Source organism: Takifugu flavidus, chromosome 21, assembly GCF_003711565.1.
Source record: "Takifugu flavidus isolate HTHZ2018 chromosome 21, ASM371156v2, whole genome shotgun sequence".
Classification (NCBI taxonomy): domain Eukaryota; kingdom Metazoa; phylum Chordata; class Actinopteri; order Tetraodontiformes; family Tetraodontidae; genus Takifugu; species Takifugu flavidus.
The window spans coordinates 7,599,641-7,622,891 of record NC_079540.1 but is presented as its reverse complement, the minus strand read 5'-3'; the positions used below and the strand labels follow the sequence as shown (position 1 = coordinate 7,622,891).

Genomic DNA, 23,251 nt, shown 5'->3' with positions numbered 1-23,251 from the left:
TTTTCAGGTTACAAAGCAACTTCTGGAACGAATTAAATTCGTAAGTAGAGGTCCCACTGTACAGGCACCAGTGTGGCTCCTGCTGCCCCACAGTCCAGAACCCCCCCCCCCCCCATCACAACAGGGCAGTTCTGCTTCAGCACATGTTGAGCTGGTTACAGTACTATTGGATTGAAGCTGCATCAAAATCACTTCTTTTACATCTGCTCACACTTTTTCATGTTTGGTTTCAGGGGAGGAGGCTGAAGGGCTCCGATGAGCACTTGAGTGTGGAGAGATCCGCAGGGGGGCAGGACGTGCTGGTGAGTCCCCACAACCCTCCCTAAACTGGCCACTATTGGTTACCCCAATGTAACCTTTCAACCCACTGATATTCTGTGTGTGTGTGTGTGTGTGTGTGTGTGTATGCACGTCTTCACGCACGGGTGCGTTTTTGGGAGCTGCTCTGGTTCCACACTGGCCATTAAACAGATGTTTCCTCTCTGTCTTAGCTCCACTCCGCAAAGAAAACCACTCTTTCATGACTCTTTTAGCCAATTAAATATTTCAGCCTCATTATGCGACATCGGCCGGAGCGAAGCGGCGAGAAATGAAATCACAAGACGACGATTGGACAAGCAAGAAAAGAGGCAGATCTTTTTGATTGAACCTCTGTGAAGCTGAAGGGAAAAGGCCTTTTGATCCTGTCAGATGACTGCAGGGCCATCGCCACGGCGACAACGGCGGCCATGGCGGCAGCTCTTATTGTTGCTGTACCCGCTGCCACGCTCTCATCCTTGGCTGATCGTTATCACGGCCACTCCGGTGATGAGGCTGGAGCTTTGATAATGGACCTCTCTGGCAGAACTGCAGCTGGGTTTTAAATGACAAACGGCGCCGCTCCGGGGCTCCAGCGCAGAGACAAACAATTCTTTATCGTACTGATGGGTGGAACATCCCAAGGCCGACCGCGTGATCTCGATACAGCAGCGACATCAACTTGTTTATTTGTAGAGGAAGGAACGAGGAGCGAACCGTCCCAAAATCCCATAATATCACCGTCGCCTCAGGATAATGAAGTAAACAAACATGCTTAAAGCTGAAAACAAACACTTTGCTCAGCAAATAAAGATGGCGGCTAAGTATGTTTCAGCCTGTTTGTTAAAGGGTTGAACTGGTGGCGGATCAGTCGGTCAACACGGGATTGTTCTGTGTTCACATCACAACCCTGCGGGTGGACCGACTGATCCCTGCGGGTGGACCGACTGATCAATGTGGGTGGACCGACTGATCCCCTCTGGTGGACTGACTGATCCCCTCTGGTGGACCGACTGATCCCTGCGGGTGGACCGACTGATCCCTGCGGGTGGACCGACTGATCCCCTCTGGTGGACCGACTGATCCCTGCGGGTGGACCGACTGATCCCTGTGGGTGGACCGACTGATCCCTGTGGGTGGACCGACTGATCCCCGCGGGCGGACCGACTGATCCCCGTGGGTGGATCGTGCTGCCAGTTGGGCTTTCAGCCGTTTCCCCTCATTTAACGTGGATCTCTGTGCACGAGGCTTCAGCCGTGTGCACGTTGGTGCAGATGATAGATCTGGTTGTGTGATCAACCTGTGGGAATGCCGCAGCAGATTTAGGTACATTGAGAACTAGATCCTGTTGGCTTCCTGCTCCCAGATCTGCGTGTGTGATGAGCGTTGATGAGCTAGCTGAGACAGCGGCGCTCAGTTTAATGTGTTGACTCCTTCGATGTCCTGGGTTAATCGTTTCATGCTACATGTGTGTAAAACTATCAAGGTCATTACCAAAAGGCTAATTGTCTATAATTAGCTCTCCTCGCACAGGTCAGCTGACCGTGGTACCGTCCACCCACGCAGCGTTGCAGCGCGCTAACGGCGCCCACGGTCGAGCACCTGCTCAGAATTAGACCTCTTCTCCTTCTGTCCCCCAGATTTAGGATTAGAAATATCAGACTTGTGAGATGTGGGATTACGGCCCCGGTCCTCGTCACACACACAGCCACATGGTGTCTGTTGTTTCTTGCTCACTAATGACACACAATGCAGCAGTGTTTTCTCCTCTAATCTGATTATTTTCTGCTTAACCTCCCTCTGGTTCGGGGGTGGAAAATGGACTTATGGGAAATGCTGCTGTTTTCCTGTGTTCTGACACAGATGGTGCTGAATTGATCTGAATTGCTGTGATCAGACCTGTGTTCTTCACCACTGAGACCACAGAACAAACGATGAAAGCACTTATAAAACGGCAGAAGAACCAATATTAGGTGATACCTGAGTAAAAGATGGATTAAAAAAGGTGGATTCTCTTCTGTATTGAAAGTAGAGGTGACACTAGCTAGCAATAATGGAAGGTTTTATTGATATGCTCATTAAATTTGTGATGTGTTTCATATATTTAGCAGATCTAGAACAAATTCCAAAAGAAGGTTTGGTTTTATTTTAATGTAGAGAAATCTATGGAACAGACGCCACCTCTGCCTTGATTTTTGACATCAAAGATTATATTAGTATACGTGTTGATGGGTTAGGGTTAGTTAGAGTATACTGGTTTAGTTGAACTGCTTGAACACAGCACATTGTGACAGATGTGGCAATAAATACAACATTTGTAGGAAAGTCTTAAGTTTGTGAAAAGAACATCTAATCTCTAAAGGGAGTCTAGTGCCTCAACGGTGTATTAGCACTTCCGGGCCGCTCCACATACATTAAAGGTTCCTTTTTCAATTCCGAGTTAATATTGAACCTTTTTGTGGGATGTTTGATTCGATTTGGGCAGCCGAGCCGACATTCTTTCCCGTTTCAATGAGATAAACTGAAAGTGCATTCCCTCCCTTTACATCATCACGATCCTCTTGCATTTAACTTTCCGTGCAACTCTCTTTCTTTCCCTTTTCTTTTACCCCCCCCCCCCCCCCCCCCCCCCCCCCCGCCAATCCCAGGGCTCCTCGTCATCTGGTCGGACCCGTAGCTTCTCCCTCCTTCCCCACCTCAATCCTCCATCTTCATCTCCGGGTTCTCAGAGGCACCTGAGCCACACAGCCTCACCCAGCAACATCGTCACCATCACCCACCACAAATCTCCGGCTGCAGCCCGGCGCTCCAAGAGTCAGTATCCAGGACGGCTGCTGGAGGTCAAAGAGGTGGGTGTCGCAGACACGGCAGCTATTTCAAACCAGAAACTGGTTTCTGTGATAGGGGGCGGCAGCTCCATGCTGGGAAAGCCAGTTCAAACAGAACAGCTCATCTCAACCCCCCCGGAATGATTCCAGTTTACTGTGATTCACTCACAGTAAAGGGAAAGTCTCCAGTGAGTCTGGTATTAATCCTATTAAGGAATGTTTTATACGAGAGAAATAAGAAATAAAGCCAATCCAGGACAGCTACGGTCAGAGACCAGCTCTGGAAGGACAGGGGAGGAAAAAGGCCTCCTCTGCTTCCTAGCTTCCTAGCTTCCTAGCTTCCTAGCTTGCTAGTGGGAAGTTCATATCGACTGGGAACGATTAGCCTAAATATGTTGACTGTGGTTGTGCCTGCGGTGAGTGTGCTCACTCATTCGGAGTTCACGTTGTGTGGCGCTGATCCTGCGCTGCTCTCGGACGCAGCGGGACAGCGAGTCCAGCAGATCTTTCCGGGTGGTCTAACGGGTTCCACGCAGACTCCGGCATGCTCGCTACTTCCTGGAAACTTTGCGTGCGAGTTAAGAAAAAATGTCAATACTGATTAACGTGGTGAAAGATCACAGAACTGGTGGTCGGACCCAGCTGTGATCAACAAGCAGCAGAGGCCACGATGTCTGCGGAATATTCCAGCACTCCTGACCTTTTTAAATATCGACATTTGAATAATCAGTCTGTATCGAGAGGAAAAATTTGCAGACCTGTGATGACATCCGGGCTCTAATTCCTCCGCTTGGAGGTTCCTCATCATCTTTGGTTAATTAACGCTCTCAGACGGTGATGAGGCCCACGGTGGAGTTTGGAGATGTGACGGAGACGATAGCGCGTCTGGCTGTGGATGAAATGGCTGCAAGCTTTTCTGTTCTTTTCTTTTTGCTGTTGCACATTTATTCCTGGATAAAAATGAACTTTTGATGCATTCTGTGTCTGGCAGCTGTGCACGTGGGGCCTGATTAATGAGCGAGAACGACCGACGCCATCTTTGACTCAGATGAAATGCTGCGCACCTCCTGCTCAGGATGAGGAGTTATCCAAAGGATTTAAATATAGACAGTAGTCATTTCTATGACAATGGGTTCAAAAACAGGGGGACATCATCACCCGGGAGCTCCATCTGACCAGAACTTACCAGTTATTCTGGACCAACACTCTTATCTCATGACAACAGAATCATTCTGGGTCGTAGCTGTAATGTGACGCTTTAAATCTTACCCTGAAGGAGGAGCTCAAATGAAAGAGAACTATGGATTAGTTCCACCGGGCTTAAAGTTCTGGTCTCAGGTGACGGTAACACGTGAAACTGGAGCCTTTTGGTTTCTGCCCGGTTGGCTGCCGTGTGCGTCGCCGCCTGACTGGGTGAATTTAGACAGACTTCCTGGTTATTCTGTAACGTTTTACCAAAGAGCTGATTCCCCTCAGAGTTATCGGGTCCAATGGCCCGTCTGGGACAGCATCGATATTCTTATTCCTACAAGAGCAGGCCGGCGTGATGCTGCCGAACCCTCGTTCTGATGTGTCGCGCTGCGTCTCTCGCTCGTCTAAGAATATCTCGCCTGAGTGGCGTTGACAGAAAGAGAACGGGGAGCGATCAGAGCATCATTTCTCACCTCTCGGGAGCAGAGTCTGCCTCCAGTGAACCTGGGACCTGAACGCCGAGCAGATGGTGTGATCATTGAGCAAAACAAACACTCCTTTGCTGCCCCTGTTCTCTCAGATGGAGAAATGGACGTCATCTCCATCCATCCGCTGAATCCGCATCACACCAGGGCCACACAGGCGGATTCCAGCCTTCATGGCATCAGTGTGTTTGCAGAATGTGCTCCCATCGCGCTCGCTCCAGTGGGAGGTTTCAGAGGAACTCTCGAGAGAGTTTAGTCAGCAGTGGCTGCAGAAATGGTTGTTTAAGGGTCAAAAGCCTTGTGATTGGAGCTTCATTTCCTTTTAACTACTAATAACTAACTTATCTTCAAATATTAAGTGTAGATAAATGATGTTTTTTTGATGTTCACTATCATTTTGACTCATTCTTACATTATATTTGAGGTAGTCCAACAGAAAAGGCTGCACTGATGTGTCTGGTGTATATTTAGAGATCTGAGCTGAATGTTGAGCTCATCGTCTCCTGTCTGTCCATCCATGCATACATTTGCCTTCTGACGCTGGGAGTCAGAACCGATCAGCGTCGCTCTGCAGTCGTCTTGTCATGGCTGATGTGAACTCGTCAAACGCCTGTAGTGTCAGTGCAGCCGCGCCCCTGGACACTTCCATTCAGTGCTGCTGCTGCAGAGCTGGATTACAGGAGTGGAGCTATTTTTGGAAACACCAGTGGTCCTCTTAGCTCCAGAGAGATTGTGTGTGTGCGCGCGCGTGTGTGTCTGTGTGTGTGTGTGTGTGTGTGTGTGGTGAGAGCTGCCATTACTGGCCACTGATTTAGCTTTGAAGCAAAGCACAGTTTTATGTTCCTTTCATAAGCCTACAGACTGGCTCTCTTTGCATCAATTACAGCTTCTCCCTGATCAAATGTAGCAAAGGTGGCACAAACCAGAAGGACGGTAGCTGAGAAGGCTCAAATCAAGGCCTAACAGCCGCTGATTGAGTCCAATTAAAATGCTGTGCTGACTTGAAGTCCAGTTGCGCCGCAGCACAGAGGCTCTGGGGCTGAAAGGTAGCGCTGCCTCATCCAGCCGGTCCCCGGCCTCTCAGTTGGTGTCCGCCTGCTCTCTTATCAGCCAGGATTATCAGCTAAAGATGTTTCAGGCTCTGATATTGGCCCTGAGGCAGCTTCAGCAGCTGCTGTTCCCTCACTGCGGATGTGCTGTCATATTACCTTTAGATAGTCGCGCTGCAGGATGTGTGATGTGGAACGCTGTTATGCGAGTTAAGCGCCTTTAGCCAGGTTTGTTTATTGTTTGGGCAGGTTTCCATTATAAAAAAACATGAAAAAACATCATTAAAACCTGGAAAACGGAATTACCTTGTCACCTGGCTCATTGCATCACACGGGAAAACTCCCTCTCACAGCTGGGATGTACATCCAGGGTGCACCACTCTGGCTCAGGTCATAGGTCACCATCATGGCAGAAGAGCAGCACGACGAGCAGGAAAAGGGATTTGAACACAAACGGAACAATTTGCCCTCCAGAGGTTTTCGCTGCGAACTGGAACTTTGCGACACGAGAGCGTTGACAACAGTCTATTTATAACAAGTGCTGGAGACAGAAAAGTGTGCAGTCATACAATATTAATGGATTCATTTCCAGGCTGATAACGACCCAGATTCATTAGGCCAGAAAAAGCAGCACATTACCTGCGAGCGAGAGGCCTCGTCTTCCTTTTGCGATTCATCTAGACTCCCGCTCGGTGAGTCACGCAGGAAGAATCCGCGCCGCGTCTCCGGGAGCGGAGCAGCGCGGCGCTCGCACAACTTTCCTTGTTTGAACAGTTTCCTCCCCCCTTTCGGAGCAGATGGTTGTGAAGATCAGCTTCTGCTCGTTGTCCCGCCTGTGATGACACCTCTCCAGTAAAGTTGCTACACTTCCCACGCTTCGGTAACAAGGAGGAGCGACTACGTTATATATGGAACCTGCTTTTACCTGGAGCTGCTGTAGAACATTCCGCTCTTCTGTGCACGATTGCCAGGTTGGACTGGAGAGTTTTAAAACAGACCAAATGCAGATTTGAGCTATCATCCAAGGGGTTACTGAGATGACGTGTGCTCGGTGACTTGGAGCTCTTTTCTTGTGCCGTGTTTCTCTCAACCCACCGTGGACTCGCTGTCCCCAGAGGACAAACTTCTCTCTGAACGGGAGACGTTCACGTCAAAGTGGTTGGGTCAAAGTGAAGAGCTGTAGAATCGGGTGAATCCTGGCAGACTGATCTCAACATTACCATTCCTTGTCCCCAGGTGATGTCCCAAGCAGAGGGCCAGCAGAAGAACCTGGTCCACTCCATTGACTCCCTTCCCTCCAGAGGCCCTCTGTCCTGTCTGGACCAGGACCTCCTGCTGCTCAAAGCCACGTCTGCTGCCACCCTCAGCTGTCTGGGGGAATGCCTGAACATCCTCCAGCAGACCCAGAGCCACAGCCAGGCACCGCCCCCGTCCTCGGAGCGTCATCCTGCAGCCCAGAGAGCCCCCTCCGGTGAGTCGGCCTCGGGCCCCGTTCCACTTCTGCTCCTGGAGCGCCCGACCCCCCCACCTGTCACCTTGTCTATGCAGCCCCCTCCTCCAGAGCCCGGCCCCAGCAGCCTGAGCGAGACTCTTGTCCTGCCTGATGGCTGAAGCAAACGCCTGTTTGTGACCCTTTCTGTTGTCCAATTTTAAATGTTTCTGTTCCATTTGTGAAAGTTTTCCTTTGCTGTTGTTGTGCTGGTATTTCATCTTTGTTGTTTCTCTTCGAGGCCTTCGGTGCATTGAAACACCAAGAATTCGCTCCAACTGTGGCGCGGATCAGACCAAGTGAATGTTTTCTGGTTCCCTGTTGTTGTTGACATGCGTGTCAGGCAAAAAACAGGTTAAATAATAATAATAATCTTCCTCAAATCGCTCTGAACCAAAGGAATTCACCATGGTGCCTTCAGTGTCCAACATTTGCCGTGTTTAACCTCTCTGTGCCAAGTCAAGTTCCAATAAAGTTTTGACTATTTGCAGCCTGACGTTGGTTCTATTGGTTCTAACACGGTGGAGGATGCAGGGACGGTAAAGACAAGAATAGACGGTAAAGAGAATGTCAAGTCCCTCAACACTGCCGAGGAATCAAATGTGCCTGGCCAAAAGAATGTCCACAACCCCTTTTATTGTCCAGGTGCCATAACAACAGTGCTATAAATATTTTCTGATTAAAGAGGAGAAAATAACACGACGGCACACAGGCCAGAGTGTCGCGCCGACAGCGCTGGGACGGCAGATACAGCCTGGATTTAATTGTCTGCTCCTTCGTTAGGGCGGAAATTTCTCCAATTTAGAGCTTCGTTTAGATTTCTTTTAAATGAATTTTAATTCTGTGCTTTTTGGCTTTAACAGTTTTGAAGAACTACTGGTTAATAACTCGGTTCTGTTACGGGCAGCCTTTACTTACCCTGGACTCACCATGACCCGCTTGGGAAGAGCGTGCTTAACCGGCTCCGCTACGTCCTAAACTGGGCCGCAGGACGGAAATGGATAAATGCTTTTGACCCTTTTGGACGACCGCCTGATATGATGCATCTGAACAGCTGCTTGGTTGGCAGAAGGGTTCTTCCATGCAGAGGTTGTTAGTTCTGGATCCAGTAACCTCCCTTAAAATCGTGGGACGCTTGAGACCACCTCAGCCTTAAAGAATGACGACCCCAGGTGGACGACCCTTTCCCTCAAGCATGTTTGCCTTTAAGGAAATGAAAATCCATAAGGGATCCCCCTTTCTTTTCAGAGTGTTCCCCCTTCACACCAGGAAGTGAAGCACGCAGATCGAAGGTTAGAAAGGACAAGATATGATGCAAGGAACGTCACAGTTGAGGAAACGCAGCAGCATGAATGTCTCGGTGCTAACTGGACCGATCGGGGAGGCTTGAGAGCCCAGACTATCGATGCATGTGGTTCCTGGATGAAGGTGCTGAAGGGGTTAATGGCTGCCGTTGGGTTGAGTTGCTGCTGTTAAGGGTCATCAGACAAAGAGAAGCCTCCAAGGTGAAAAATGACGTTTTAAACCCGGAATGCAGACTCATTCTCAGAGCAAAGACGCAGGCTGGTTCCAGAATCGTTCCTCCAAGCGCTCCCTCTTGAAACGACGCCACAACAATCCATTAACCTCGACGTGTCTGTAGAATAACCTGGTCCAAAAATTCAATTCTCACTTTATTTGCACCTGTCACGTCTCTCTCACCTGCGGGAGGAGCCGCCCTCCCCTGCTGGTGCATCAGTGGCGCGCTGTGCTCACAAGGCCTCGCGGCTGTTTCGGTGCCCCCCCCTCAGGCTGCTCAGCGTGTTGGCTCGTGTCAGCTCAGCGTGCTTTAGGCTCAGTTTGGCTGCAGGGAGCGAAGGTGAGAAGTGCCTCTGCTACATTAACAACACTCAAATATAAAAAAAACCCCAAGAAAATAGATGTGGGGGAACAAACGGACCTATTTCAGACTGAGCTTACTTTAACAGGAGGATCCTACTTGCCTGTAAGATTGGATTTTCCCCACAACTCTTCTGGAGTGTAAATAAAGGCAGAAACACCAAACGTGACCTGTAGAGGGCGACACAGCCAAGCTGGACAGAAGCATCATCCATCATTTAGCTGTGTTCCACCCCCGGGGCTCCCCCCTGACACTGGGCTGCTGTGTTTCAGATGGTGTTCCCGTGTGGACCGTACCAAAGTCGCCTTCAGGTGAGCTGCTGAAGAACGGCGGCCTGACGCCTCTTTGCTCAGCCGAGCCGTCGCCTGCCCTCAGCAAGCGCAGCACGTCTCACGGCACCGAGGTGAGAGATGCCACCAAGCACCACATTTATCTCCTCCACTAGTTTCCAGTGAATAAAATAACCCAACAGGAGTTTAACCAGAAATGAGGTTTAGCTGTGGCGTTGAACCCGGAGCGGGGTGCTCAGCCATGTACCACTTAATTCTAGAGAACTCAAACAGTTTGACTGTAAATCTTATATTTATTTGCTTTGTATTCCGACGGTTTTCCTCACAGTCTCAACTGGCTGTGCAGGTTCTGTCCTTGTTAACAACATGATATGAAACGTAGAGCATTGATCTGAAGTGAGCGTCGGCGTGCTGTGCAAGGGTTTGGGAAATACTCCATCTGCAATGTTCTTCCAAGGACAGCTGTCAGACAAAGTGGGTCACTCAGAAGTGTAGAAAAGTGGAACTGAGCTGCTTCCAGCTGGGAGCTTCCAGGGGGATCTGGAACATGTTCAGCAGAGAGGAAAAAAAGGCCAGATGAGTCTGAAATATGTCTGAACTCAAGCCCACGGCACGTGAGGTTATTATAGGAAATATGGAACATCTGCAGCAGGGGTTAATACCTGTGCAGGCCGGAGGTGTCAGGCTCAGCTGTTGTTCAATGCTTCTTTTGGCATCTCGTCACTTTTTTTAAATACAGAGAACCTGTATTTTCACACATTAAATACATAAGTTGGTGCCATCTGACAAGGTTCAATCAGGGTGTAAATATTTTTGTTGTCTCATAAAGGATGATTACCGATACCCGATATTCACTATTGCTCTCCGGAAGAAGCAGAACCAACACTTTTAACACATTTACAACTGAATGTTGCCTTAAAACACACTGATCGACACTCAGGTGTCACTTTAATGCCCTGAACAGCCCTGACTGGGAGGACCAGAACCACATTTTCCCTGGATGATAAAGGTTCGCTCTCTGAATTATTTAGTGCGGCGGCAGCATTTGATATTTGGGCTCATAATGTGCAGCTGACAGGAGAGCGACTGAGGGAAGATGGAGGAAATTGCTGCTGCTTGCAGAAATCCGTTGGGTTGATGCTTCTGCAACATTAGAGGCACCTGTCTGGAACATACAGCACAGATCTGAGCTCCGGCTGGTGATTAGTCTTGATCAGCAGTAATGTCCGGGTATTATTTTCCTCCAACACTCAGGATGAATCTAATGTGATTTACTGTTTTTTTTATCATGTGATATTAGGATCTAGAATGTCTTCCCCCTCCACCTTCTAGGCGGCAGAACTCAGCAGTAAATGTAGGTTTCATGTTTTCAGTTGTGACTTATTTTGTCCACCAGGGGGCAGAAAAGTCCTCCGTTTTCCCTTTGACGGTTCATGATTCAAAATAAGTTCAAAACCACGATTTTTGTTATAAACATCAAAACCCAGGTTGAATGTAATATAAGGGTCTTTACATGGGTAATGTTCTAAAAGTTCTGTGCTAAAGGTTTAGTAAATTCAGGAGCGAGCCTGAGAGGAGGAGTGTGTTTTCTGGTCGGAGCTCAGGCACAGGATTCTTTCCATTGTCTAATCCAGCCTCATTACTGGACCATCACTATGTTTGCTATTTCCTACTCACAAAGAAAATTAGTTTATGTTACTACATATTTCAGAACTCTCAGTTTCAACACTTTACCCCCAAAACTATTAGAGAGGATTGAAACTTTGGCCCAACAAAGGTCACTATTTGTCAGAGTGGAGAGCCTCGGGTGCCTCAGTGGTCATGGCTGTCTGCAAGAGCTGCATCTCTGGCCCATTAGACCCGGTTTGACAGGAAGAGTCGTTTGCATCAGTTAAACGTCAGATATTTCGCCTTCAGTCAAAGTGACCAATGTTGTGGAGCACAAGTGCACATTAGAGGTCTATGAACAAAGTAGCCAGAGCAGATACCCGCCAAGACGCCTCAAACGATGGCAAAAATGGCCACGCACCAAATTCCAGATGTGCCAACAGTGCGAGCAGACAGAGGTGCTGCTGCGTCATTGAGTTGAGGACCTCAGGACAAGAACAGACGTAACACAGAACGTGGCCTCCAACAGCAGCGCAGTCTGGAGCTGTGGGGGCTTTGGAAGGAGTCTGCTGGAGTCCAATTAGCTGAGCTTTTACAAGGAAAAAACAACGTGTGTGTGTGTGTTTCACGTGGACTTGGTGGTTTTGGAGATACAGCAGACGTGTGGTGCTACGGATATTAATAATAGTAGCTTTAATATCTGCTGCCGCTTGCTAATGTTTGCTACATGCAGCTAATATTCCCCTTCCCAATCTCACAAATCCTGACAAACTACGTATTTTAAACTATGTCACCCAAAATTAGAGAGGACGCAGCACATCTGCGCAGCAGTTTAGTGGTGCTGCTGAAAGGGAATGAACACAGATTATTGTTTAAGATCAGGTGACAGATGAGTCGCGGAAGGACACAAAAGCTCCCTAAAGTGTCATTATGCTGAGTGATTAAAATCAAGGAGGTATTGATTTGGTATTGAAACCTTTTTTGCTTTAGCTTCCTGCGCCAGAGCAGCTGGAGCCACAGGAAACGTCCCACTACGGTGGTGGTTTCAGCCCAGTTTGAGCTGTTCACAGCAGCTTTCCTGCTACGACACGTTATTGGTTTTTCCCTCTGTTGACTTTAGCAGAAGGAGGGAAAAATCCACTTTGGCTGAGCGCAAACACATCACATCACAGCCGCTGTTTTTCCTCATGAAGAAAGGAATGTTTTAATTTAGGTTCAAAGAACTGATGCTGGTGCCGACTGCTTATTCACCCAATCCCGGTGTATCCCAGAATATCCCAAGCCTAAATGGGTTCAGTAACCGACCTGCTGGCTTCTTTTGTAGCCTAATTTTAGTATTTTCCCCATGTTTCCCCAAAGCTCGGCGCAGTATTTCATCCTACTTTGCTGTCTGACGCGTCTTTTGAAGTTGAGGCTGGAGCAGACGCCCACGCGCTCTTCTGATAACATCCAAGAGACGCCGATGCAGGAAGACGCCGCGGCTGCATCTAGAGATGCTGCGTTCTCTTTGTTAAACGGTTCATTAATCTGACATTTACTTCCTTTATTATCGATCATTTCCTGCCGCAACATTAAGGCTCAAAGGAGCCTGCTGGTGTGTCCAATCTGGATTATCACCCTAAACGGTTCTTTGGTCTTTGAACTGTAAAATTGTTAAAGATTTTACTGGCGACGTGTCTTCTAATGTTGTTGATGAGGAGTAAATAACGGGGAACTCCTCCCTGTCCGGCCCACGCCGCCAGTTTCTTAATGAAGGTTTGTGATGGGGGCTGTGGAGGAAAAGGCAGAAATCCGTTTGGCAGCGCACAAAAGAGGGAGAATAGACAAGCGAGGGAGCGCCTGATGAAAGCGAATAACTGATGGGCTGAACAGGAGCTGAGGCGAGCACAACGGCGAGAGAGACGACAGCGTGAGGGCGGACGAGCGGAGAGGACGGATGAATCAAACATGAGACTGAAGTCAATTAAAGTGGAGAGTGTCAAGCTGGATGGGGGGGGGGGAGGGGAAGATGGGAAAGCAGGAATAGTCCCGCATGACGTCACGTTTGTGAGCAGGAAGGGTGGAGAAGCGAGATAAGCAAATGTGTTCTCTGTAAAATGAGACCTCATTCAGCGCCACTGTCCAGCAGCAGCTGGAGTTTCCAAATGCTTCTCGCTGTATTATTGGCCTGACGCCGCTAAAATTCCAACTCCAACAAAACTTTGGACTTCAGGAATACACTGATTCCCGATGAGTTCTTATCCAAATAAAGGGTGAAAACGTAACAAAGAGGAGCTAAAAGGTTTGAGCAACCAGCCCCGTCAAAGATCTTTAAAAGGATTAAGCGTGTGAGAAGAGGACGGAAAGGGAGGGAAAGCAGGAAGATGCAGGGAACCACCCCAAAGGACTGAAGCGGAGCGTCACTGGGACGCCCCCCCCCCCTCCTGCCCTGTCAGAGGAGGGGGTGGGCAGAGCGGAGCAGCAGCTTCAGCCCTTCACTCCCACCCAGAGCCGCTCGCTCATCTGCAAGTTCAGCAGAGAGAAGTGTGAGTTGTGCACGCTGCAGGTGCACACAGCCCTGGTGCACACAGCCCTGGTGCACACAGCCCTGGTGCACACAGCCCTGGTGCACACAGCCCTGGTGCACACAGCCCTGGTGCACACAGCCTCGGTGCTCCACGGCTGCAGGAAGCTCCGAGCTCTCTGGATCGAGCGTGTTTCCATCTTCTGGTTCTTCTGTGTTGGAGATGAGATCCAGTTGTTTGCAAGTGAAGAACGCAGCTTCACAGCAGTGCAGCGTGAGTGTTTCCAGCCTGCTTGGGTTTGCTTCCTCTGTGTGTGTGTGTGTGTGTGTGGTGTGTGGGTGTGGGTGTGTGTGTGTGTGTGTGTGTGTGTGTGTGAGATGATTCCAGCCTCAGAACTCGACTCGGTCCTCTTTCTCATCTCCGGGGTCAAATGTCACACCGAGGAGCGCAGCGATAACTCTTGTTTTGGGTAAATGTTACAGATCCGTTTTTCTAGTTTTTCTCCATTTCACTGGAATTTGAAGGCAAATTCCGTTCGCTGGACACGTTTGTGTTAAGAATAACACAAACTTATGATTATGTGGTTGAGATTCAGGTTGTTCAATGAGTTTTGACATTATATCTACACTTTACAACTTATAACTAAACCAAATGTGTCAATAGATTTTTAGTTAGCTTCAAGTATAGGAAATACTTCAGAATACTTTAGAATATCTGAGGATTTATCAGTTTTCTAATTACAAGTTTCAGCAAATTGAGGCTCAATAATTTGTGTTTCCTTTAAAACATTGCGAGGGAAGGCAGGAACATAACAGCTGATCTGGTTACTTATATCTGTGTGGAAGTAACCGCCAACATGGACCTAACCTTTACCGTATCCTTACGCCTGACCCTAGGGGGGGCGGAGGGAAATTGGCTGTTCACCGTCAATCACATGATGTAGAACAAGTTGTTTTGGTCCCTTAGCCAAGCTAAACTGGGCGAGAGACGCCAAAATGGCAGAAAAGGACTAAAGGAGTGAACGAATGTTGTCTTCCATGAATAGAACTTGGCTCTCTTCTGTTTTTACTGGACAAGCCAAGATTCCACATCTAGTTAATAAAGCTAATTTGCTAACCATTTAATAAAGCTAATGTCTATAATGAATGTTTAAGTTGTATATTTGAACAATGTCCATGGTCATTTCTTATGGCCCAGAGACGAATGGCTCCCCCTGGAGGAAGAAAAAGGCAATTCGGAGTCTAAACTAGTGACAAACACCATATTCAAGATAGCCACGAAGGTTTTTGTGCAGGGACGTGCTGAGCTCAGCAGTAATTTCCTGTTCCTGTCAAGCAGCTCTTTAATTAGTTAGAACCACTGGAATCATAACAGCCCCCCTCCCCCCTCGGTACCTCCTCTTTTCCATTTCATGTCTATATATATCACTCTGCTCTGAGAACAAACCAGCTCCAGGGACTCCTGTGCTTAGTGTGTTCATGCATGCATCACTCACGTGTGTTGGAGTGTGTGTGTGTGTGTGCGTGTGCGCGTGTGCGCGTGCGTTGGCTGCATCTGTTCAGGGTGAATGGATGTGTGCAGCTTTTGGCATGCATGCGTGCGATGCAATATTCAGGTGAGAGCAAAGCGCTCTGGTCCTGGGAACCTCCCTTTGAAGTGTTTCTGACCTGTTTTCTGCAGGGACGTGCACGATATCCAGCTGCCGGGGGCTTCAGCTCAGGTCCCATCAGAATTATTGCTGATGGTCCAATAAAAGGAGACTTATTAGACTGAGAACTGTCAGGGTCTCGGTGAAGGTAAAGGAAACGCCCCCTTCCAGCTCAGAGGTGGGGGGGGGGTTGTGTTTTGACTCAGATTAGCTGTCGCTGTTGACTTGTTAGCTTCAAAATTGGAGTGATGCCTTCCAAAGGTTGAGGGATTTCCTTTTTTTGGACCTTTGGACACCCGCCACTCTTCCACAGTGTCCTCCAGAGCTGCCAACCACCGCATCTGTTCGGTCTTACTGCACAGAGGAAGACGAGGAGGACGAAGAGCGGAGTGGCAGAGGGGGTGTGGAGAGGTTGCCCACAGGCTGGAGATGCTTTCTGCATTATACATCAGTCGCTGCCTCCTTCCTGCCCCGAGTTACAGCCCATATCAAAGGCGTCAGCTTGGCTTTAACCTCCACGTGTTTCCAGTTGACTACGTGCGTTTCCAGTCGAAGGCTGGACCAAAGATCAAGGACTACTGTCAGCGTTGGCAGATGCCAGCGTTGGCATGACGACGTGGTGCTCTGTGAAGGAGGAGACCTCTCAGGAGAGCCGCAGCGCTCCTGGAGGTGGAACATCATCGCGGTCTCACAACAGCCTAAATGAGTTTGTGTGATCTCGTTGCCAGGATACTTGTGAAGATATGAAATGGAAATAACTCTGTTAGGGTGGAGGGTGCGTTCAATGACATTCAAATGGTAGGAAATGGGAATTTGTCCTGTCTTTGTTGGGAATGAAATGAATCAACTATCATGTTTGCGTGACTCGTTGCGCCAGGAAATAATTCAAATTATGACCCGATTAACAGGCTGCTGGCGGCTGGTTAAGGTTCCGGTTCAGTTCCAGGTCTTTGTAGCTTCTCTCCAGGGTCTCCAGTTTCCTCCCACCGTCCGCTAACATGAACATCAGGATGATTACGGACTATATGAATCGTTCCTCGTGTGTGTTGCGTGACGGAGCGGTGACCCGTCTTCCTGCCTCTCGCCCAGCGGCCGCTGCAATAGACGCCAGTTCTCCGTTACTGGGGGTGCGCGATGGTTTAGAGACGATACGTAGATGTTGCTGCTGAACGTCTGCCCTCAGTGTTGTGTGTCGTGGTCACCTGCTGCTCCGTTTGGGACCAGAACAGGAAGTGGACCTGTGCAGCGACATCAGAGCACGAGTAGCTTCAAACGCGTGCTGAGAGGCATGAATGACCATCGATGGTTGGTTCTGCTCTCGTGCGTCAGCCCCGTGATCCGCTCTGAGTGACTCCCTATCTTCGTGTCGTTGCAGCACCACATGGGGCTGGAGGACATCAACCCCTCTGACGAGCTGACGGACACAGAGGACAACGACGAGGAGGACCTGGGCGTCCTGGACGACCAGCGGAGCATCATCCTCCACCTTCTGTCCCAGCTCAAACTGGGCATGGACCTCACACGAGTACGCACCGACTGTCCTTCTCACACGCGGGAGGACAGAGGTTCCAGCTCTGACCGTTTGCTTTCGCTGCTTCTAGGTGGTGCTGCCAACCTTCATTCTGGAGAAGCGCTCGCTGCTGGAGATGTACGCTAACTTCATGGCCCATCCCGACATGTTCCTGTCGATCACGGCCGGAGCCACAGCGGAAGACCGAATAGTCCGTTTTGTGGAGTACTACCTGACCGCCTTCCACGAGGGGCGCAAAGGGGCGGTGGCGAAAAAGCCCTACAACCCTATACTGGGGGAGACTTTCCATTGTTCCTGGGAGGTTCCTCGGGAAAAAGTCAAACCTCAGGTCAGATCCAACCAGGGGTCCTCCCGGGATCAGGGGAGGGCTCCCAACAACAGCCAGCAGGCTGAGGATTCATCGGCAGGATGCTACAGAGTTCGATTTGTGGCGGAGCAGGTTTCCCATCACCCGCCGGTGTCTGGGTTCTACTGCGAGTGTCGGGAGAGGAAGATGTGCGTCAGCGCCCACGTGTGGACCAAGAGCAAGTTCATGGGGATGTCGATAGGGGTGTCCATGGTGGGAGAAGGTAAGCTCATCCTCAACAGCCGAACAGGAGACACATCAGTGCATGCTAAGCTAAGCTCGCCAAGCTAACCGAGACTAAATCAGTTAAACTGTGTTTCTCTGGAGGGGAAAAAGTTTAGAACACATTTAGGACAGGTAATATTCAAATATATAACATATATTAAAATATATAAGATAAAGTCAACTGTAGATGTCAAAGAAAAGTATTTATTGAAATACGTTGTTTTACAGTCTTAAAGATCTCGTATTGCAGAGGTTCTTTCTGAATGCTTTAATAACAATAATTAGTCCTACAGTGTAAAATAACCAAGATAAATTATTGTTAGTCTTAGAAAAAAGCCAAATAAACCAGTAAAATACACCCCCGAAGCTTAATTAATGATCAGAATATGATTAAAAACCTCATTAAAGCCTGAAAACATGGAGCTAGCTTTGATTAAAGAGCAAATGTGCAGACGTCGTCTCGGCTTAAACGTTCATCCAGAGGAGGAAGAACCCATTTTACTGCTGAGGGTATTTTATTTCATCTCCCTTTGCTAAATGAAGACAGCTATTTTTCCGTTTACTTTGAAACGTCCACGGGGCCTCTGGCGTGGTGTCTCGTGTGGACATGTGATGTGCAGAGACAGAACAGCCCTTCATGGACATGTGATCCCAAGAATGTGCTGCCGAGTCGCCAACGCTCGCCGTCGCTCCGCTCGTGTTCGGCTTGAGCTGATGCTGAAAAATCAATCTGACTAAAAGGTGATATTAAAGACAGTTCTGCTGATAAAATCATCAAATCTGGCTCGTGCTGCTCAGGCTTTAGCAACGGAAGCATTAAACAAATGATCTCATGATCTCATATCAAAGCTACTGGGTCTAATAAGATGGACTTAATATCCTTTCTGAGATAAGAACCCTCTTCATTCTCCATAACGAAGCGAGCTGTCAGTCACCCGTCTCATGTGGCCCTCGCCTCTCCCCCTCCCAGGAGTCCTTTGTCTGCTGGAGCACGATGAGGAGTACGTCTTCACGCTGCCCAGCGCCTACGCCCGCTCCATCCTCACCGTGCCCTGGGTCGAACTGGGCGGAAAAGTCTCCATCAGCTGTGCCAAGAGCGGCTACTCCGCCACCGTCACCTTCCACACCAAACCTTTCTACGGGGGCAAAGTTCACAGGTGGGCGTCGCTGCTGTCGGTCTGGAGGAGAACCGGCCGCCATTGGACTCTGCAGGCTTATGCCACCGATTTCACCACTCATTTCACACGTAACTGTGGAAAATTGTGGCTGCGCGTTTCCAACGGTGATTTACTGCAGCAGGAAAAGATCCCCGTCAGAACCTAAGATCCAGAGCGATCGTCACATGTTCAGACTTTCAGCCACCGGTTTCAGCTGCTAACCATGTCCTCCTGCTGCAGGGTGACAGCGGAGGTCAAACACAACTCCACCAACACCATCGTGTGCAAAGCTCAGGGCGAGTGGAACGGCACGCTGGAGTTCACCTACAGCAGCGGGGAAACCAAGGTCATCGACACCGACAAACTTCCCGTCACCAAGAAGAAGCTGCGGCCTGTGGAGCGACAGGGGAGGACAGAGTCCAGGTGGAGCCTCGGAGGGTGCTGGAGCGCCGGGCGTGGAGGAACCGTCTTAACGGGTTGTCCTCCATGTGTGTGTTCCCAGGAGGCTCTGGAAGCGCGTCACCAAATCTCTGAAGGACGGGAACATCGACGAGGCCACGGAGCACAAACATCGGCTGGAGGAGCGACAGCGGGGGGAGGAGAAGCAGAGGGCGGCTGACAACAAGGCCTGGACTCCCAAATACTTCACGAAAGAGGTACAGAAGACGCCGATGAATGTAGCAAAGATCCTGTCAGGCTAAAGATGCGTCACCGCGGGGGTCAGGCTGAAGCTGGTGGTCAGAGTAGGCGGTGAGGATCAGACCTCGTTATCAAGTTAATCAAGCTGAAGTTAGTTATGTTACCCTCATGCTGAGTCAGGAAAAAGGACGCTGCAGCGAGGGGCCCCTCCCCCTGGGCTGGACCGACGCCACATGCACAGAAAACACCAGCATAGAAACAAATCAAATCAAATCAATCTTTATTTAATCAAAATTGTTTCAAGGCGCTTTCCAGAATCCCAGGGCCTGACCCCAGACAAGCAACAGTGGCAGGAAAAACTCCCCTTTAACAGGAAGAAACCTGGAGCAGGACCAGGCTCATGTAGGGGGACCCTCCTGCTGATGGGGGGGTAAAGAGAGAGGAGAAGGGGGAGGACAGGTGGAAGATAGGATAGGACAAGTCCATCCTCATCCTCATCTGGAGATCTGGGCCACCCCTCCTTCTGGTCTTGATGGACCGTATCAGGATCAGCAAAACTAGAACAAGTCTGTTTTTCTAAACTATCGATTTTTCCTCACCAGGGAGACGGCTGGATGTACATCCATCCTCTGTGGAAGCCGACCTGACGGAGCCCCCCCCCCCCCCATCCAGGACAGTAGACGATGTCCCCCTCTCCAGAGGACAGACATCTGGAAGACAACGGACCCTCAGAGTCCTCCAGACCGTCAGTGACGCAGAGCCAGGTGCCAAAGAGATCTCCGCTGGGTCCGCGGCCGGAGCTCTCGGGGCTAAACTAGGTTTTTATACACGGTTAATAGCATTACTAAACAAACTAGAGTATTTCTATTTTTCACCTTGCCAAGGCCTTTTTTGCACACGCACAGTAATGAAGTTTGTCACTTTTTTAAGATAACGACCGTGTTCTGCTTTTCCGTTGGCGACGCCTCGGTAGAACGAGTGTAGCTGTCAGTTGTTCAGTTGAGCACTTTAGAAATAACGTTCCGTTTGACGTCTGTGGCTGGTGCACCTCTGCTCAGAGTAGATCCAGTAGATCCAGTACAGAGGTGGTCCTGATCGTTCTGCACTCTGAATGTATTTAGCCACATTTGAACCGTGCGCTCTCGTCATTGTACGTCCGATACCATGTGACCTCCCGTGTTTTATGTGACACTTTTTTCCTGTCACGTCCGACACTCTTCCCACCCCCCTTCTCTTCTCGAGGCGGTACCTGTGTAATTAGGACCTCCTTTAGTTCTCCTCCTCAGGTCACCTGTGGTGATGCATCTGGATGGTTGTAGAGGGGAAAAAGCCACCAGAACACCAGCCACAAATGGACCGGGCAGCCTCTTTTAGAAGCAAATGTTCCCCTTCGCTACCTTCAAGTGGGGGTTCTATTTCACCTTTTACACGTGTTCCTGCTCCTTGTTTGTATTTGAACTCAGCAGCTTGTAGCGGAAGATTGTAAAACCACTCAGAACCAGTCTGATCCAGACACGATGGAGGAGGTACCGACTGTGGATGAATGAAAGATCCTTCCTTGGTTGAGACCTTATTTTCTTTTTCAAAATAAATAGTTGTATGTTCCCTGAGCTGAAGGACGTCTCTCTCCTGGGAACTGCAGTGTTTCTGCCACAAAGCTTTATGATAAATTTAATAAAAGTTATAAATTAGAATAAAAACTGCTGGTACAACCATGCTGGACCCTGTAGAATGTTAGTTTTGTGATTTAGCAACACCCCACCAACATTTTGGTCAAGGTTAGCTATTGAAAATTCATTATGGGTTGTAATGTATACATACCACTACTTTAGAATATGGGATGTCTGAACCTGCAGCTGACCCATCTCAGACCAATGCTGCCATCTAGCGGCCATCTTTCCACTCTTCAGAAGGATGGGAGACAATAAAAACAAGTTCCTTAATTGTGTTCATTAAAGTGTATTTTTTTCCCAAAGACGGTTGAACAGAACTATGTAAACGGAAACTCTGAAAGGTCAGAAAGTGATTCATCAAACAGATTCAGGAACGGAGGACAGAGTTCAGAACAAGTAAGGAAACGGATGGCGAAGTGCTCCGCTACTTCAGAATAAAGAACCAAACACAAAGGCTTCGTCTGAGCGCTCGACTCATTCATGAACTCTTCTAATCAATCTTCTCGCAGGTGAAACAGGGCTGCAGGTGACGCAGCAGAAAGTGCAGCAACAGGCATGAACCAAAAAACGTCCAATCAAAGCTGTGTCCCAAATCCCAACTGCTGGAATAACTCGTTATTCCATTAAGCAGATGAACTATTTCACACACAGAACTGTTACATTTTAGGGAAACTGCTGATGTTCCTCATGTTTCAGCTACTTCTGAACTTCATCACCAACAGCTGCTCACTTACATTCATTTCTAAAAAGATTAACTGCCAACATATTTCTCCATTCACGGGTTATTAAAGCGATACTTAAAGAAAAGAAAATCGGAAAGTGGTTGGTCAGAGGAATTGCATCAGCTCGTAAATGTAAGGAAATATTTTCAGGATGTGGCGATAGACGTCCAGCTGCCTGCACACATCGCTTCTACTCAATTTACTCCAACTGGATTTTAATTTCTTATTTTGAATGTTTTAACGACCACTTGCAGATCAATGCTGCCGACTCAACAGGAACAAAAACGATCTCCAAGAAAAACCAACGCTTTTATTAACATTTAGGTGCAGCAGCAATGATTTCTGATGTCATGACTACAGCGTAAACCAAACACACACTCAGGAGGATTTAAGGCTTTTGTGCAGTTTGGAATTAGGACACAGCTCCACCACAGAAGGAGGCGCCAACACTCATCGGTCCAGGGTTGGACACTGAAACAACCCTGGTGGAGTCCCAGACATCAGCGCTCGGTTCCCCCAGTCATCCTTAAAACACGTGTTCATCCGTTAAACGTGTTCAGCAACACTGAAGGAAGCAGCAAGATGAGGCGACGTGACCAGCAGTGAGGCACTAGGCTTTGCACACAGAACAAACGAGCTCCCCCTGCAGGACAGGAGGCCTCATAAATATGCTCTTTTTTAAACGGATGCTTTTGTCTTTCAAACTCTAGCACTAATGGACACTCCATGTCATTTATGAAAAACAAGGGCTGCAGCAGGGAGACATCGTAAAAATTCACATTCCTTCTTCCACCCCAACGTCGAACCCCTCTGTACAGAATTATTGCATTCACCAGACTATTAGCACTCGCACACAAAGAAAATTAATCACAACAGGCCTCAACACAGTAATGCAATATATTATCATCCTTCTCCACATTTGATTTACACAACATATTTACATATTCAGCTAATTTTCCTTCCTAAAGAACTGAAAAAAGGGTGGTTGATTCAGGCAGACACAAATGAGATGGCAGCAATATTAAAGTTGATTCTACAGATGATGGGATGTTCCTCCATACCGCATACAGTCCTCTGTACACGTGTCAGGAACGAGCTCTCCCTTGCTCTCCTTCTCAGGAGAGTTCCCGTGTGCCATGGAGCAAGGTCAATGGCTCTTTGGTACAAAGGTTCCGAGTCTTCTTCCTGTTTTGCCTGCTCCTTCACCACAATACCTGCACTAATAAACAATAAATGTACCACAAATTAGTAGACACAGACAGGTGGGACAGCCCTATACCTCGCCACACATTCAAGTACAGAGTTTTAAAAAAAAGTCCTCGAAATGAAAGAGTTCTGGTGTGAACCAGACGTCCGGTTTCAACCTCCTCAGGCACCTGTTGAAATCAGGTGCCTGATAAATGCCGCCTCCCTAAGCTGCTCCTACGTTCTTTGCACTTGTTTTCCTGGAAGAGTCCGTCTTCGTCAGCATTATTTCTTTTGGAATTTCTTGCCTTTCTTCACCACAAGTTTGTTCTTGATGTGTCCTCGCTTCCTCTTGGCAGTCTGGTGACACAGAGACGGAGCTGATCAGGTTCACAGTGTAGTTTACAAGAGCACATTTTCCATTTGACTTTTTAGTTCTTGATTTGATGCTCGTGGCCTCCGGGGGAAGCTCAGCTTCATCTAAAGGAATGAAATGAAATGTTTT

The 23,251-nt window shown here is 48.6% G+C and overlaps 2 protein-coding genes across 4 annotated transcripts in view; one reads left to right on the top strand and one right to left on the bottom strand.

Annotated features, from left to right (window-relative positions):
- LOC130518503 (oxysterol-binding protein-related protein 10) overlaps window positions 1-21,109 on the top strand; it is a 34,393-nt gene extending 13,284 nt beyond the window's left edge. The window contains exons 4-13 of one of the 3 annotated variants that reach the window (XM_057021123.1): window positions 234-302; window positions 2,946-3,146; window positions 7,087-7,321; window positions 9,491-9,621; window positions 16,644-16,793; window positions 16,870-17,368; window positions 18,341-18,527; window positions 18,768-18,950; window positions 19,030-19,183; window positions 19,769-21,109. In XM_057021123.1, coding sequence (XP_056877103.1) covers window positions 234-302; window positions 2,946-3,146; window positions 7,087-7,321; window positions 9,491-9,621; window positions 16,644-16,793; window positions 16,870-17,368; window positions 18,341-18,527; window positions 18,768-18,950; window positions 19,030-19,183; window positions 19,769-19,813 — 1,854 coding nt within the window. In that variant the 3' untranslated portion in view covers window positions 19,814-21,109. Of the gene's footprint in view, window positions 1-233; window positions 303-2,945; window positions 3,147-7,086; window positions 7,322-9,490; window positions 9,622-16,643; window positions 16,794-16,869; window positions 17,369-18,340; window positions 18,653-18,767; window positions 18,951-19,029; window positions 19,184-19,768 lie in introns of those variants that run through there. The other 2 variants (XM_057021124.1, XM_057021125.1) reach the window with 2 other exon arrangements.
- LOC130518502 (dolichyl-diphosphooligosaccharide--protein glycosyltransferase subunit STT3B) overlaps window positions 21,110-23,251 on the bottom strand; it is a 41,832-nt gene continuing 39,690 nt past the window's right edge. Inside the window, exon 16 of the mRNA XM_057021120.1 lies at window positions 21,110-23,106. Coding sequence (XP_056877100.1) covers window positions 23,032-23,106 — 75 coding nt within the window. The 3' untranslated portion in view covers window positions 21,110-23,031. The remainder of the gene's footprint in view (window positions 23,107-23,251) is intronic.